The 16,378-nt window shown below is 43.1% G+C and overlaps 1 protein-coding gene and 1 long non-coding RNA gene across 2 annotated transcripts; one reads left to right on the top strand and one right to left on the bottom strand.

Annotated features, from left to right (window-relative positions):
* Nucleotides 1–1,965: 1,965 nt before the first annotated feature.
* Nucleotides 1,966–5,883, bottom strand: LOC119305202. The gene is made up of 3 exons (XR_005148582.1): nucleotides 5,767–5,883; nucleotides 2,943–3,730; nucleotides 1,966–2,451 (listed from the first exon to the last, which is right to left on the bottom strand). It is a non-coding gene; the product is annotated as an uncharacterized LOC119305202 (long non-coding RNA).
* Nucleotides 5,884–12,482: 6,599 nt separating this feature from the next.
* LOC119305203 (F-box/LRR-repeat protein At3g26922-like) lies at nucleotides 12,483–15,866 on the top strand. Its single transcript, XM_037581789.1, has 4 exons — nucleotides 12,483–13,459; nucleotides 13,561–13,704; nucleotides 13,795–14,188; nucleotides 15,496–15,866. Exons 1-3 carry the CDS (start codon nucleotides 12,497–12,499, stop codon nucleotides 14,131–14,133), a joined length of 1,446 nt encoding a protein of 481 aa, XP_037437686.1. The 5' UTR covers nucleotides 12,483–12,496; the 3' UTR covers nucleotides 14,134–14,188; nucleotides 15,496–15,866.
* The last annotated feature ends 512 nt before the right edge of the window (nucleotides 15,867–16,378 follow it).

Here is a 16,378-nt window from a genome sequence, read left to right on the forward strand (position 1 = left end):
ACTCAACTGCTAATACTTAAGAATATTCTTTGGCTCCCCTTGTGTCGAATCAATAAATTTGGGTTGAATACTCTACCTTCGAAAGCTGTTGTGATCCCCTACACTTGTGGGTTATCAGACATGCATATCATGTCCCAATCAGCAAGAGGTGTTTTTTTAAGATCTTTGCCTCTCTAGAAAAGGTGCCTTATTTATTTCTCAATTTGCTCAATGATGCCTTTATAAAGAAGGAGACAGCTCATGAGAAAGGTGGGCAAGGATGAGAGAACTGCATTAACCATGAGTAGCCTGCCATCATAGCTTAAGTATTGAGAGCAAATGAACCGGTCTTTTTTCTATTCTCTGAATGATTGAAGAATTCCATTTTTGGTTTAGTGAAGCCCAGTGGTGTGCCTAAGTAGATGAAAGGGAAGGCTCCAACAGCATAGCCCAACAGAGTAGGCAAATGTTGCACTGCTTCTTCAGAAACATTTATTGGAGCAAGCTGGATTTGTGATAATTAACCTTGAGGCCATAGGCCTTTGAAAACAAGTGGACTAGGATCTACAGCTATTGAAGTTGTGCCGGAAGTATTCTTCCCATTGCTGGTCGTAAGCTGACCGGACACTAAAGATGCTTGATTTCGTGAGGTTCCACGCAACAAAGTCCTCTGTGTCATGCTGGTATATAGGAATTTGCAAAATCCTCTCTGCATCAATATGCCAGAAGTTATCCCGAATCAGAGGTCCATCCCACTCACTACTAGTAGGGTTTATAAGTTCATTCACCATACTGAGAACACAATTATCCCGCACTATAATTATCTTCCTGTAGCTACTATTTGGTATCCAACAATCATCCCAAATATTGATTTTCAAACCTTTTCCAACTCTTCAAATACGTCTTTTTTTAGTGTCTGGATTTCTAAACAAATGCTTTGCCATACATAGGATGAACCCTTTTTTAGTGCGCAATTTAGCTAGTCATTAGAGAGGTAGTAATTTGATCTCAAAACTTTAGCACACAGGGAGTCATAATTATCAATTAGCTGCCAACACTGTTTGGCAAGCACAGCCAAATTAAAACTGGGGATTTCAAGGAATCCCATTCCTTCTCAGATTTTAGGGACACACATCTTCCACCAAGCAAACCAATGTAATTTACGTTGGTCATAACAAAAGAGCGATATAGTATCAGTGATCGCTCTGCAATTTTTTTCCGGAAATTTAACTACACTTGTGGCATAAGTTGGGATAGCTTGAGCCGTTGCTTTAATCAGAGCCTCTTTTCCTCTATAAGATAAGGTTCTTTCTTTCCACTCATTCACTAGCTTCTAAATTGTTTCAATAAGATGTTTGAAACAATCAACACAATTGACACCGATCACTGAGAGGAGTCCCAAGTACTTATCAGATAAAGATTCAGTCATAATATCAAGGATTTGGCAAACTTCTACCCTATATCATTAATGTTGGTGTTTGGACTGAAGTAAATTGAGGATTTGGCAGCACTAACCATTTGCCATGAAGCAGTAAATTGAGGATTTGGCAGCACTAACCATTTGCCATGAAGCAGCACAGTAATCATCAAAAACCCTGTTCTATTTAATCATATTTGTACTTGCTCTTAATTAATATTTGGGAGTGTCTAATTTTCAGTCATCTGTTTTTCCATTTGGTTTAGGTCGTTTTTCTTGTCCACACAGTTCTTTACACGTGTCTTTCTAGTAGTTTCAGTCCAGATTGTAGAGCCAAAAAATGATTGTTTTCATTTCAGTTTCAGGTCATATTCTCCCCCCCCCCCTCGTCGACCTTCAAACACATGTTGGCGCCTCTCCATAACGAGTCACTTGCAAACCCGCTACTGATTCATACCTTGACATTCTGTGTGGACATGGACTAAACGGGAGTGACAGTATAGCTTAAAAAAGTAACAAAAATAGGAGCCAAGTAAACATGATGCTGGATGCAAACCAGAGTCTCGCTTAGCTATATGTCCCTTTAACTTTCTTCTCTAGTTCAAAATTGACCACAACAAGAATATACTGGAGACCAGAAAACTGAAGATTGAATGGTCACACTGAAAATGAACAAAAAAAGATGCACAAATGGCACCCCATGTATCCGTTGGTCAATATAGTAGACTTTCATACAGCTTTGCACACTCTCTTGCCTTCTTCTTGATGTCTTCCGTGAACACAGCAGCCTCAAGCGCTAGATCAGCCTGGTTGGGAGGTGGCGCAACCATGCAAATATGCAACTTTGGCACTGGTCAATCGAGTACAAAACGGAGCAAAACTCCCTCACTGAGATTGTTCAACCTGATGAACTCCTCCCACCCAATGCCAGAGATGCAGGTCCTCCTGTGTTCTTTCCTGATCTTGGTGATGAATTTGTGCCCCTCACATTCCTCAAACAGCATGCGGTCGCCAGTGGCGCAATTGAATTCGCCCGTTGAGTGGCATGGGATAAACTGCAGAAAAAAGCAAAAAAAAAATGGAAAATGAAGAACAAAAGATAGGCTATCCTCATGCTTGTTGGGGCATGAGACGTTTGCAGATGAGACTGACAAATAGCTAAACTCTAAAAATTGATAGACTAAAAAAGAAAATAAATGCAACAAAAGTAATGACCGAAAATTAGAAAAAACGAAATCTATTAAAAAGCTAAAGTTGCTATAATTCTATCAGCTAAAAGGACTAAGTTTATATCTGAAAAGAAAAATAATGAAATCATACACAAACTAAAGAAGAAATGAAATGTTTAACTGAACAGGACAACTATCATGCTATCATAAAACATACAGGGAGGTGTGGTAATATCCACATCATAGCCTCCTATAAATGACTGATGAATGAAAAATTGACCATAACAGAGAAGTAGATTGTAGTGATAAACTAATAACTGACCATGATAGGGAACTAGACTATACTGATAAATTAAGCATATTCAAAACTAAGTTACCACCGAGCTTTCAATGTCTTCAGACAATCAAACACGAAAATTTAAACCCGATGAGCGATGGCTAGCTCAGTTGGACTTGCAGATTTGGCACACCATCCCTATTACTGTTACACATGTGGTAGAAAAAAACTATTTTTTAGCAAAAAGATGACTGAAAAATTAAGAATAGAGACTCACCAGATAACTAATTTACACTACAGGAATTATAAACACATAGCAAGTCTAACCATTTTAAAATGAATGCTGAAAATACAAGAACAACAAAATAAATTGAAAATAATAAGCTGAATGGAAAGTACACTAATAAATGACTGAACTTAAAACTGATAGACAAGAACAAACACTGACCAAATAACTAAAGAGAACTAAAATGAGACACTTAAGATACTGGCGAAATAATAACCTCTTAACATATAGCTGAAAAGAACTGAGACTGATACTTAGGTATACTGATGACTAAAAACTGAAAATAATCTAACGAAAAAACCAGTGCAAAAAACTGAAATTTTTTAACACTTACAGGAACATAAGGTTCACAACAGAAATAATCATCTACTAAAAGACAAAACCCATGAGAGATAGTACTGAAGAAAGATGCAAATGATAATTAAGACTGAGAAGGCAAGCTTACAGACCAACGAACAAAAATAATGAACAATGAACACTTAAGAATATGAACAAAAAATGAGTGTGATGTTTTCATGTTATTTGATAGAGATGCGAAGAGGGACTGATTCTAGACATCTTTGTTAGAGTCTTCGTAGCAGTAGCGAGACTGAGCATGGCATCTGTCAAAAAAGAGCAGCACATAGAGTGAGGTTTTAAAAAAATCACATCGATAGAAAAGTGATACACACCACAGAATGAATTAAACACCTACGGGTTTGGACACTAAACTGACAGATGCATAACATTAGAAAAACTGACACTTAAGATACTGATATGGTGGGGTGCTAGGTGGTGTGCAACAGGAGAGGTCCCAAGACTGATAAACCTAACAAACCTAACACTGAAGACTGACACCTGAGTAGCAGGACAAAGCATGTCTCCATTCTTTAGTATAACAAACCTAACTTGATTACTGAATTCGAAACAGAAATCATAACAACAAGCAACACTACACTGAAATCATACTCAAGAATGCATACTGAATATGACTTTAAGACCTTGAGTACTGAATCTGAAACAGATGACTGATAGAAAGAAAAAATCATACTGAGGAATGCACACTGAATATGACTTGAAGAACTTGATTACTGAATCCAAAGCAGATAACTGATGGAAATAGAGGACAGATAGAAAGAAGAACTCATAAAAATAACTAAGAATGATAAGACTGAGAAGAATACCAAGAAGACTAAGGAATGAAGATAACTAAGGACTGATAACTAAGAAAAGACGACATGGAGACTAAAGAGTACTGAAAATAAGTGGGACAAATGAGAGACTAATCTACTATCATTTTTAGCTGAAAAAGCTATGCTAACTCGGATTAAAAAAAAGAGACTGAATACTGCAAAAAATGAAAAAGTAGAAATGATGAATGGCAAGGAAAATTAAGTGAAGACTTTCCATCCTGTATAAATGACAAGATGGAGAAGAACAGGGCAGATAAATGAAGAATGACAAGAAAGCAGAGAAATTAAAAAAATGAAATAGCAAGCCTACAGAATGACAAACAAAGTACAGACTAAAAAATAGAGGGGGCGAGACTGAAGAAGGATGAGAATGAGGATTCGTTAATAGCCATGCCTATCTGGAGCCACTTAAGTAGGACACTCCTATTCATATACAAAAAATGAAAACTAAAGAAAAAAGAGTGAATATTTACCAAAAGGATAGCCAATTTTATGTTTTGAGCTTGAATTTTAAAAGGTAGACACTTAAGTAGGACACTACAAGCTGATTTGCAAGAAGAATAGTAAGAAGTCAGTTGTTCATCTTAGAATGAATATATAGATAAAATGATAGATAACAATATAAGAGAACAGAATAGGAGACTTAGGAAGAAATGGACAAAAGACACTAGAGTGAAGAAAATGAACAAAAACCACTAGGTCGTGACCACACACGTCTCTAGCCAGCTGGCCAACACCTTAGAATAGTGTATAATGACATCGACGATTCCGTGCTCGTGCAACACTAGCAATCTTCATAGAAAAGATTAGCATATGAGAATGGGCCAGAGCTCAGCTGATTAGGAACCCCCAAAAAGGGAAACTTGGCCACCTCAAGCAATCTGGTTGAGACTACTCATTGAAAAAAATTTGGTGGGACTACAGCTTTTGCATAAGTATCAATACATCCGCAGGAAAAAAGTGCCCGTGTGAATTGGTTGGGGGGGATGTATATGTTTAACAAACACTAGAGACGAAAAGAAAGATGGGGTTGCATAGACTACAACTTAAGCTATATAAAGTTACAATGAAACCTTCTGACTTTTGAAGAAAAATAGTGGTCGAGGGAAGCAACAAAAACTGATATGCATACTCGCCGTACAAGCTTAATGACTGAAATACAGGGACTTACGTGACAAAATAAGAGAAAGATATAGAGACAATAAAATAAGATGGAACACCTCAGAGTATGTGATTCAGGGTACTGCTTGTACCAAATTGCTACAGATTTTCATATGTGCAGAATGTAACACAAGACTACAGCATTCATGGACACAATGAATCAAAACAAACACCTAGTAACTAGTATATGTAGTATAGTATGTTTACAAGATAGCACAACTTTCACATTAAATAAAATTGAGCATACGGTAGCATTTTAGTTCCATCTCGACACAACAAAATCATCACAAAAGCATTGTTGTTACCTTCTTTTTAATTAACCGCTGCAGAGACTTGCAAAACTGAATTCCAAGCAACCTAAAACAGCGGAAAGGGATTAGGACTTGATTGCTGCAGATTTGCAAAACTGAACCTGAATTAACCTATACAAAAACACAGAGAATTAGGATTTGAGATCTGCTTGTGCTTTAGGGTTCAAGAAGAGAGAGGACAGACTCACAGACACATGGGAATATGTCAGGCTTCTTACATGGGAATATGTCAGATTTCTACTGCTTTACTACCCGTACCATATATGTAACACATGTTGTTGCTTCATACCTTCTATACTTATGCACCCTGTCTAATGGATGTATATTTCAAGCAGTTGTGTTGCATCTTTAGAACTGATAGGTACAGCCATAGACATATATGGAGGTGACTGATGCATGCACTATGAAGTGTGTGATAACACTTGGATCCGCCCTACAATGAGGATGACCACAAGCGAAGGGAAGCATGTCTATGATCTGTAGGGAACATACGATGTTGACTTAAGGAGGCATAGTGCGCACTGTTGGTGACTTGAACGAAATAAATTTGTATCATGTTTGAAAATTATTGTATGAACGAACGAAGCAAGAACCAAACTTATATTCGGTTAGAAGCAAATTAATTTTACCATGGAAGCACTTTTGTATTGGATGGAAGCAAAGTTTTCCTTAGTTGGAATCTTGATAAAAAAATATATGCTGGGACGTAAATTTATGATGGGGAAAGAAATTCTTAGATGCAAAATTTTGTTACACGGAAGCAGCGTGCTTGGACACAATTTTGTGTTATGTTCAAGAAAATTTGGTTGAAATTCAAGCAAATTTCTGGCAGGTGGAAGCAAAGTTTTGTTGCGTTAAAAAATGTTACATGGGATATATTTTTCGTCGAAGCAAATTTCCTATGCACTAGAAGCAAAAAATATATGTCTAGAAAAAATCGCTGAATACATTACCTCAAAAGAGGCAAGTACGAAAATAGAAGAGTTGAGATGGAATTGAAATTCTATCTTTGCGTGATTTTCTGAAGAAGATAATTCAAGGAAGCAAATAAAAATGAGATATGGAAGCATCATGATCACAGGAGCATAACTAGGAAACTACCTAGACTCCTAGAGGGAAATTGTTCGCGGGAGGGGAATAAGGGAAACCGTATGGAACCATAATAGGGAGGTTAGCGGAATATAGGGAGCAATTAAAGGAAGCAGTCAACAAATCTCACGGGGCCCTGATTAACAGATCGAACGACCTGGATGCACCTCATCGGACGGCCCCCACTAGTCTGATAGATGCAAAGTGTCTATAGCCTGATGCCTAGTGGTGTCCTTCCGACATTTGGCCCACCCCGAAACATACGATTTTTTGTTCAAAAGGACCCCCTGGCCAACAGAATTGCCAAAAAAGACCTCATGTTAAAAACATTGTCAAAAAGGACCCCCTCGCTAGTGGCAGCAGGCACGGCACCTACCGCCACGCCAGAAGGCGGCGGGCCCTGCCGCCACCGCAGGAGGCGGCCGCGCGGGATATAACCGTTTGTGCATAGTGCGCCGAGCGGGGACGGAACGGCCAGGCCAGGTGGGCCATGCCGCCACCCAGCGAGGCGGCCTCTGTTGCCGCTGTCGGGCGTGGGCCGACAACCCGTGATGCTCGCGGGCCCCGCCTGTGGGCCCCGCCGTCACTGCAGCGGGCGGCGACCTTGTTGCTGCACGCGCGACAACGACGCAGACGGCGCTGATTCCGGTGGGCGCTGCTTTTCCCCGGTTTCTTGTTTTGCTTTCTGCCACAAGTTTCGATGATCTGGAATCGGATTCCCGCCTAAACTTTGTAGTATTGATTGCTACATAGACAACACTGATTAAAGCAGTGCATGATTCTCGCTTCCGTCTATTTCTCTAGCCGAAGCGACAGCACTCAGGCGTACTGTTTTCAAGGCGTGTTTTCCTGCCGCACACTCGAGAGCGTTGTTGTTGCTGCGTGTGATGAGACACCACGATGCTGAAATCCGATGCCGCGGTAGGTGAGTTCTGGCTAGTTCTGCAGACAATACAGTGATCCTCTTCTTTTTAAACGCACATCCGCGGCTCCATGCGCATACACTCTCTCTCGCATATCTCTGGTTGCCTTCTCTACCTCTTTGCTCTCTCTAAGCGCATACACAGACAGAAAGAAAAACTTGATAGCCACTTTTACTCGTGATTTTGGTCGATTTAGAGTTGGATTTCGAATATGATGAAGTTGAAGAAAAGATAGATTAAGGTAAGATCTATCCATTTTTGTTGGTTTCGTTCACATGCATGATGTTTTTGTTCTGTTTGATTAGTTCCTAAGTGTGTATTCTTTGTTGTTTTAGGCATAATTTTAGTACTTGAAGGAGTTATTTGGAGTCATTTAGAGCTTGAGGAGTAGGATTTGCGTTGCGAAAGTGAACTACGAAGTTGAAGATCAAGGTATGAGCTTTGCAATACATGTAATTTTTTGTGCATGCACGATGGTAATTAGTTAGTCTTTTAGCTCGTCATTAGCTATGCGATGTTAGTGCTTAGAGGTTAGAAATAATTTTAGACGACAGATACAACATTTATATTACTTTTTTAGAAGAGTAGATTGAACATGTTATATCTATGTTAGGTGCATCCATTAGTATTGACATGCGAGAAATCTTAATACGGTAATTAAAAAAAACTTGTACTGTAATTGTTCATTGCATGTGGTATATTATTTCATGTGGTATGTTTATTAATAAGTCTATAGTTAGGAAGCCATAGGTCTACTTTGTTATGTCGCAATAATCTAAATTTTATATGTTAAGATTATGTGCTAATGTACTTGATGATGTATGTAATTAGATAAAATAATTCATCTTAGTAGCAAACAAGGAGGAGATGACGTGATTGAAGAAATTGTTTTTCCATCTTCGCTGTCCCTTTTGAGGTGATGACCACATACATGCAAATGCTATTTTCATACTTTTGATAGCAGAAAGAAAAATCCGTGTGTAATATTGATGTTCATGTGATAATAGGTTGATTCAGTTCATATAGTACTGGCGACGGAAATGTATTCAAACTATTTGGACTCTTAATTGCATTCGCAAGCACATCCATATTGGAGCTAAGGTATAAAATGACACCGTAATTTTGTTAATATTTTTTATATTGATGTACTATTGTGAATAATGTGCATGCCGCTGCAAATATTATTATTTGTAAATAAATGATTGCTATCGTATGATATGAAGAAATTATATAAAGCCGGAAGAAATTAAATGTTTTACTCATATGATATTAAAATGTTATTATCGTACTATTATGTTTAGTGGTTGTTTGTATAGCGAGTAATTACCATCGGTTTTGTCATAAACTGTTGTAAGAAAATTAATTTGTACTAATAGTCTTTTTACTCTTGTAGACGAGTTTGAGAAAAAATAGATCTTTAAATACACTTTAACCAAACAACCCCTTAAAGTCTACGCAAATGATTCTAGAAACAAACCGAATATTTGTAACGAAAATACGGTTATTATTTTAGTCGTATGATATGTAAACGTTGTCATCGTTACTAAATGTTCAGTTACTAATTATTTGAAATGTAAACATGTATGGTGGTTAGGTACTATGGAAAATTTAATAGTGTACTATGGGAACGTCTTACGCGACGGTCCTTTCGGGGTGGATGTGTCCTTGTGCGAGTCGACTACAATTGTAGTGAGAGACATGGTCAACGTGGGTTACGCAGCAGTTAGAAGGTGCATCCGAGCGGTGTTTGGCCCAGGGATGCAGGGAAAAAATGACAATGAAGGCCTTCGTCGTTGACGGAGGAAATTATGGGACTGTTGCCCGTTGGGGTTTGCGGCCTGTCACAGGTGATCGGTCGTGGGGTTCGTACATGAGGTTTACAAGCAATCCCAATAACTCAATGTATGGTCAGCTGATGGTGTATGTGGAGTTCATTTCAATCACTGATGTTGCTGGATGCAGTAGCAGGGGTGGTGAGGTCGAGTTGGCCATCACATCAGCCCCTAGCGTCGGCCCATCAGAACCGATGGGCGGCCAGCCTGTGTATGACACAGGATATTGGTCTGCGGCCGTTGACATGAGCGAACACGTGGAGGGATTGCCAGAGGCGCTAGATGATGATGATCATTCTTCTGCGTCTTCGGAGTCAAGCGAAGAAAAAGATGTTCCTCCTCAGAGGGCGGTCGTGGCGGCACTTCAACCTGGGTTTTTACAGGATATGAGCATCACCAACGAATTTCATTCTGCTTCTGACCTAGGAGCGGGGAGCCTGGAGGTTGGGCAAGTTTTCCCAGACAAGAAGTCTGCTTACCAGGCAATGGGTAGCTATGCAATCAGCATCCACCGCCAGCATAGAGTGAAGCAGTCTGATAAAAAAGAGTTGAAGGTCATATGCATCCACACCGCAGAAGGTCTCCGCGGAAGAGTTCTCGCTAGATTGAAGCCTGGGGTATGTCAGTCATGGCATATCACAAAAATAGTGGAGCATACCTGTGAGCAAACTGGGACTCTTTCAAATCACTGCAATGTGACAGCAAAATATATGGCACAGATGATGGAAACGATTGTGCAGGGAAGTCTCAACATTAGTGTTAGGGCTCTGCAAAAAGATGCAGAGGATCAAATTGGCTTTCCTGTTAGCTACAACAAGGCTAGGCGTGCGAAGGAAAATATATTTAAGAATTTGTATGGTACCTATGAGGAGGCCTATTCTTATGCCCCTAGAATGGTTTATCAGATAGCAAGTGCTAATAAGGGGACTCAAGTTTGGCGGAGAGAACGTCCAAACCCAATGAACCCGGGTGAACTAATCCTGGACCGCTTATTCTGGGCATTCGCCCAGACTATACAAGCCTTCAGGCACTGTCGCCCGGTATTATCAGTTAATGGTACCTTTCTCACTGGAAAGTACAAGGGCACACTATTGGTGGTGATTGCAGCGGATGCAAATAATCAGCTTCTTCCTATTGCATATGCATTGGTCGAGAGCGAGAACAAAGATAGCTGGTTGTGGTTCCTGAGCTGCGTGAAGATGGGTGTCGTGAAAGAGCGTGAAGGTGTTTGCATCATCTCTGATCGCAACACTGGATTATTAAGCGCTCTTGACATAATTAAGGCGTCGAAAGAAGAGTGGGGCTGGCCCGATCTAGAGGGAAGGTGGTGCATGAGGCATTTGGCAGCAAACTTTTACTCCAAATTCAAAAACAAGGATTGGTTCAAGTTATTCAAGAGGATGTGCATGCAAAAAACTGAAGCCAAAATGAATGCGATCTGGGCAGGTATCAATGGTGAGATCGACCGCGCGGCCTTGTCGCGGAGAGAAGACCGGAGGGGTCATAGGACGCCCATAAATTTGAGCCAGTGGATCGGCGAGAATTTCCCTCATTTGGACAAGTGGGCGCAGGCTCACGACACCGGGGCTCGGTATGGAGTAATGACCAGTAACATGTCGAAGGTGTACAATGGTGTTTTTAAAGGGGTGCGAGCACTGCCTATCACAGCCCTAATTGAAGAAACTTGAAACCGGACCCTGTCATACTTTGCAGACAGGGTCACCGTCGCCAAAGCACAAGCCCTTTCTTTCTTTCTCTGCCTCTCCGCCTCACGAGCCTCCTTTCGCTGTCGTTCCTGCTCCTCCATGCGACGAGCCTCTTCCCTGTTTTTCTTTCCTAAATCCTGAAAAAAACGGTGTTGCTACGCATAATATTCTTTTAACTCCCTCTCTTGCTCTGCTTTCTCCTCAGCTTCTGCCTTCTCGCGTCGCTCTTCCGCATAGAAACTATTCCACGCACGGCGACTTCTTTCACGAATCTCAGTCACTGCCCAAGCCGGCATCTCCGTGTCAATCCAACGATAGTACATGCACAGAGGCGGAGGAGACTACAACAAGAAACAAGAATGTTATTAAAGAATATATCAAAATCCCAAGAAAATTAAGCGGGAAATTTTAGGATCCCTGTAGTGTCGGCACAACAGCTTCCCGCAGCATGGGATTCCCTCAGCGAGTGACTGATTCCCGCAGTGCCGTCGCATCCGCTCAAACAATAGCCAGAGCAGGACTGATTCTCGGGCGAAAGAACCTGAAGCAGGGCATCAGCGTGCATTTTCCCACGCGTGGGAATCACCACCGTCAGCGTCGCTGTCGCACACGGGAATCAGCGCCGTCAATGTCCCCTTGTCCGCTGTGGCAGAGAGGCCGCCTCAGCAGGTGGTGGCCTGGCCCGCAGTCACGTCGCCACTGCAGCACGGCCTGTCGGCCCGCGAGCGACAGCCGCAACAGAGGCCGCCTCACTGGGTGGCGGCATGGCCCACCTGGCCTGGCCGTTCCGTCCCCGCTCGGCACACTGTGCACAAACAGTTATATCCGCGCGGCCGCCTCCTGCGGTGGTGGCAGGGCCCGCCGCCTCCTGGCGTGGCGGCAGGTGCCACGTGTCGCCTGCCGCCCCTGCCGCCACTAGCGAGGGGGTCCTTTTTGACAATATTTTTGACATGTGATTTTTTTTGGCAATTCTGTTGGCCAGGGGTCCTTTTGGACAAAAAATCTAAACATACCTCCACCCCGACCGAACCATATACAAAACCAACATCCGCCGCCGATCTCTCGCCACACACTTTACTCACTCCACTCCAACCACCGGCAAAACCCTAGCTTCCCGCCGGCGCCGGCGATGGCCAGCCGGTTCTCCAACGTCGACCCGGTGACGGAGGCCGACATGCGGCGCCAAGGCCTCGACCCGCACGAGCTGGACCGGAGCACGGAGCAGCTCATGTCGCTCATCCACGGCAACCTCCCGGACCCGCCCGTCTCCACCACCGCCCGCCTCACCGCCTTCCGCGCGCGCCCCTCCGATGGCGTGGACCGCATCAGCCGCCTCTCCGACGCGCTCCTCCGCGACATCGTCTCCCGCCTCCCCGTCAAGGACGCCGCCCGCACCGCCGCGCTCGCCGCGCGCTGGCGCGGGGTCTGGAGCTCGACGCCGCTCGTCCTCATCGACACTCACCTGATCTCCGGTGGCCGCACCCCTGGGCGCGCCAGCACGCCGGACGTCACCGCGGCCGTCTCCCGCATACTCGCCGCGCACCAGGGGCCCTTCCGCTGCGTCCACCTCACCTGCAGCCGCATGGGCGCATACCAGGCCCAGCTCAAGCGCTGGCTCCGTCTCCTCGCCGCCAGGGGCGTCCAGGAGCTCGTCCTCGTCAACCGCCCGTGGCCACGCGAGGTGCGCCTGCCCAAGACGCTCTTCACCATCTCCACCCTCACCCGCCTCTACATCGGCGTCTGGAAGTTCCCGGACGCGGCCGGCCTCCAAGACGCCTCCTTCCCTCACCTCCGGGAGCTCGGCATCTTCAGCGTCTCCGTGGAGGACGGGGACATTGACGCCGTCGTCGCGAGGAGCCCCGCCCTCGAGATCCTCAACATCCAAGGGAGCATGAAGGGGGTGCGTCTCCGCCTCGTCAGCAACAGCCTCCGGTGCGTGCAGATACGTTCTTTCGCCATGGAGAGCATCGACGTGGTGAACGCCCCGCGTCTCGAGCGCCTCCTCGTGTCGGAGTGTCTCGACCCTGCCGGCGGATCGTGCACCAGAATCAAAATTGGCCATGTCCCCAAGCTGAAGTTACTGGGATACCTGGAGCCAGGAAAATTCGTGCTAGAGATCCAAGACACCGTCATCATGGTAATACACATTCAGCCTCCGAATGATCTTTCAACTTTGCTTGAATTTGCAAAATTGCAGTTCAGTGTGCCATCATTCTTTCTGAATTTGGTCCATTTCAGGCTGGGATTAAGACAAATGCAAGCATGATGGTCACAAGCGTGAAGACCCTTAGTTTGAGGTTGCGCTTCGGAGTCTATGATGATGTCAAGATGGTGCCCGCCTTCCTCAAATGCTTCCCCAATGTTGAGGCGCTGCATATTACGGTACTAGCATTGCATTCTCATATTTGTGCTGCTGCGCAGCTGCGTTATCCATTACTTGCTGAAATGTTTAGTAATGTAAATAATTTGCAGTCTGAAAAATGTGATCAACTCACTGGCAAGTTCGACCTCGAGTTCTGGGAAGAGGTTGGTCCCATCGTAAGTGTGCTCTTGCGCCTCAAAGTGATCACGTTTCGGGAGTACGGCGCGAAGCAAGATGAGCTTGCCTTCCTCCAGTACATCTTCCAGAATGCAATGGTGCTCAAGTATGCACATGTTCAGATGGTCAATCATAGATTCACTTCACTGTCCATTGATGAGATGACCTACACCATAAACCATATGCCTGATAATAAATGGGCCAGTAAATTCATCTTTGCTATCGGTGGGTCTCATGGTCCTGAAGGAGGTGAACCTTTGGCTTTTCAGTGAGGAGCAGACCTTTCTAATGACGATCCAGTTGCACCGGTTAAATTCATCACAAGGGGTTAGTTTTGTTTTGCAGTATCTTCATGTGATGCACTGTTTTAGATTGTGAATATGTGTTATCTGAAGATTGGGCATGCCTCTAAATTTTACTAACATGATTAGTTTGAATATATTGCTGTAGTAATTTGCTAGAGCTATTGTACAATATGACCATCTAGCAGCATTTTTATTGCTTGCAGATTGCACCCAGTAATCCTGACTGCTCATAATTTTTTTTATCCTGGTAGTGTTTCATTTTAGTTATTCGAGTATTGAAATGTGAATCTTCGGGTTGATTAATTTAGGCATACATTTCAATGATGATTTGTATTTCAACCAACATTATCGCTAGACATCCTGGACCAATTGTACTTTAAACACCAAGCCATGACTTTCAGGAGGTTGTATGTTTCTCAGTTTCGATTTTGCACAAAGATATGATCGATGCATGTTGTTGAATCATATCGCTTTGCTCCTTGTCCTTGCATACTCATATTTTCTTCATGTTCCTTGTTATATTTAACCAACTTGCTTCATTTTTTTTGCACATACCTTGTCAATTAACATAAGAGCCCACACACAGCTGAACTCCTAGTGACACTCTCAGTGCACTACCTCGCATTTCAGACCACAATGATGCCACTTTTCCACTACACTAGCTAAATTACTTGGCATTTCAGTGATGATTTATCTTTTGATATCCTTGACCAATTGTTTCCTTAAATACCAATTGTCAATTTTCAGGACTATAGAGGCTGTATGTTTCTCAGTTTTGATTTTGCACAAAGCTATGGTGCATGTTGTTCAATTCTATTCACTTTGCTCCTTGTATGCTCATATTTCCTTCGTGTTGCACTATTTATTACTGCCATATTCAAGCATCTTGGTGTACTTGCTTCATGTTTTTTTTTTGCGAGGAGTATTTGCTTCATGTTGTCTGCCTACCTTGTCAATAAATGAAAGAGCCCAGGCATAGCTGAACTCCTATTGACACCCTTAGTGCTATATAAAATGTTATGTGATGTGCCTCACTTACTGGCAAATTCACACATCGCCAAGACCTTAAGTGTGCATTTGAATACAGCCTCAATTTCTTCGCAATGACTTGGTCCTTCTGTTCTACTCCCTCCGTCCGAAAATACTTGTCATCAAAATGGATAAAAAAAGATGCATCTAGAACTAAAATATATCAAGATACATTCCCTTTTATTCATTTTGATGACAAGTATTTCCGTACGGAGGGAGTACATACTATGTTGCTGGACAACTTGTCTACTTCCTCATCCTAATCAGGCTGTCCTTTGTCATGCTTTCATGCGGTATCAGATGCAGGCGCAGCGACACACACACACCAGAAGAAGTCGCAAGCTGGAAAGCGTCGCAACTGAGATCTTCGACAAGTGGAGTCATGGAGTATGAACTGCTGGCCATAAGCGTGCTTAATCTGGAGAGCTAGCCTGACCTGGTTGCTTTGCATGGTTCTTGTAGTGATCGAGTTCTGAAAATGGTGTCAAGTTCCTACTCTTTTTTGCATGAGAGCAGTGTGCGCGTTGTGGTATGTCGTCTGTGTGTGTATGGAGCTGCGTAGTCTATGGCCAGAGATCATTTCCAGTAACTGAATGTAGTTGGCAATTTTAGGCACTGCAGTGATCGAGTCAACTGTAGAAGCAAGTTTCGTTTGATCATGATGAACTACCTGTCTGACGGAGCTCATCTAGTTCTAGTTATGCATGGCCTGAGCTCATTCTCTGGTACCTAAAAAAGGCATGTCGAATTTGGTAACTACTCCGTCCCATAATGTAAGACGTTTTTTGACACTACACTAGAGTCAAAAAAACGTCTTATATTATGAGACGGAGGGAGTATTAGGCAGAACTAACAAATCGTTGGACTATGAAACAAGTTTAGTTATACTGTGATGAATTACTTGTACCTTGCGAAGAAAATGCTCAAGGAGGCATCCTAGAAAGCTAACATGGATAGGCCACTTGATAGTTAAAGACAGAACATCCGAAGTTATTGGGGTCATGCTCAGTGCCTGGTCGATCGATAGGGGTCAGGGCCAGGCCTCTGCTCACCCCCTTTGTCTTCGCCACTGATTATCTCCCATCGGCGATTTTCTCCTCTAGTGAGAATAATGTTGCTTCTCAACATATTTGACTGACACTGTTACCATAAATTGGTTATTTGGTGCTTCCTCCCTTACTGT

Source organism: Triticum dicoccoides, chromosome 5B (assembly GCF_002162155.2).
Source record: "Triticum dicoccoides isolate Atlit2015 ecotype Zavitan chromosome 5B, WEW_v2.0, whole genome shotgun sequence".
Classification (NCBI taxonomy): Eukaryota; Viridiplantae; Streptophyta; class Magnoliopsida; order Poales; family Poaceae; genus Triticum; species Triticum dicoccoides.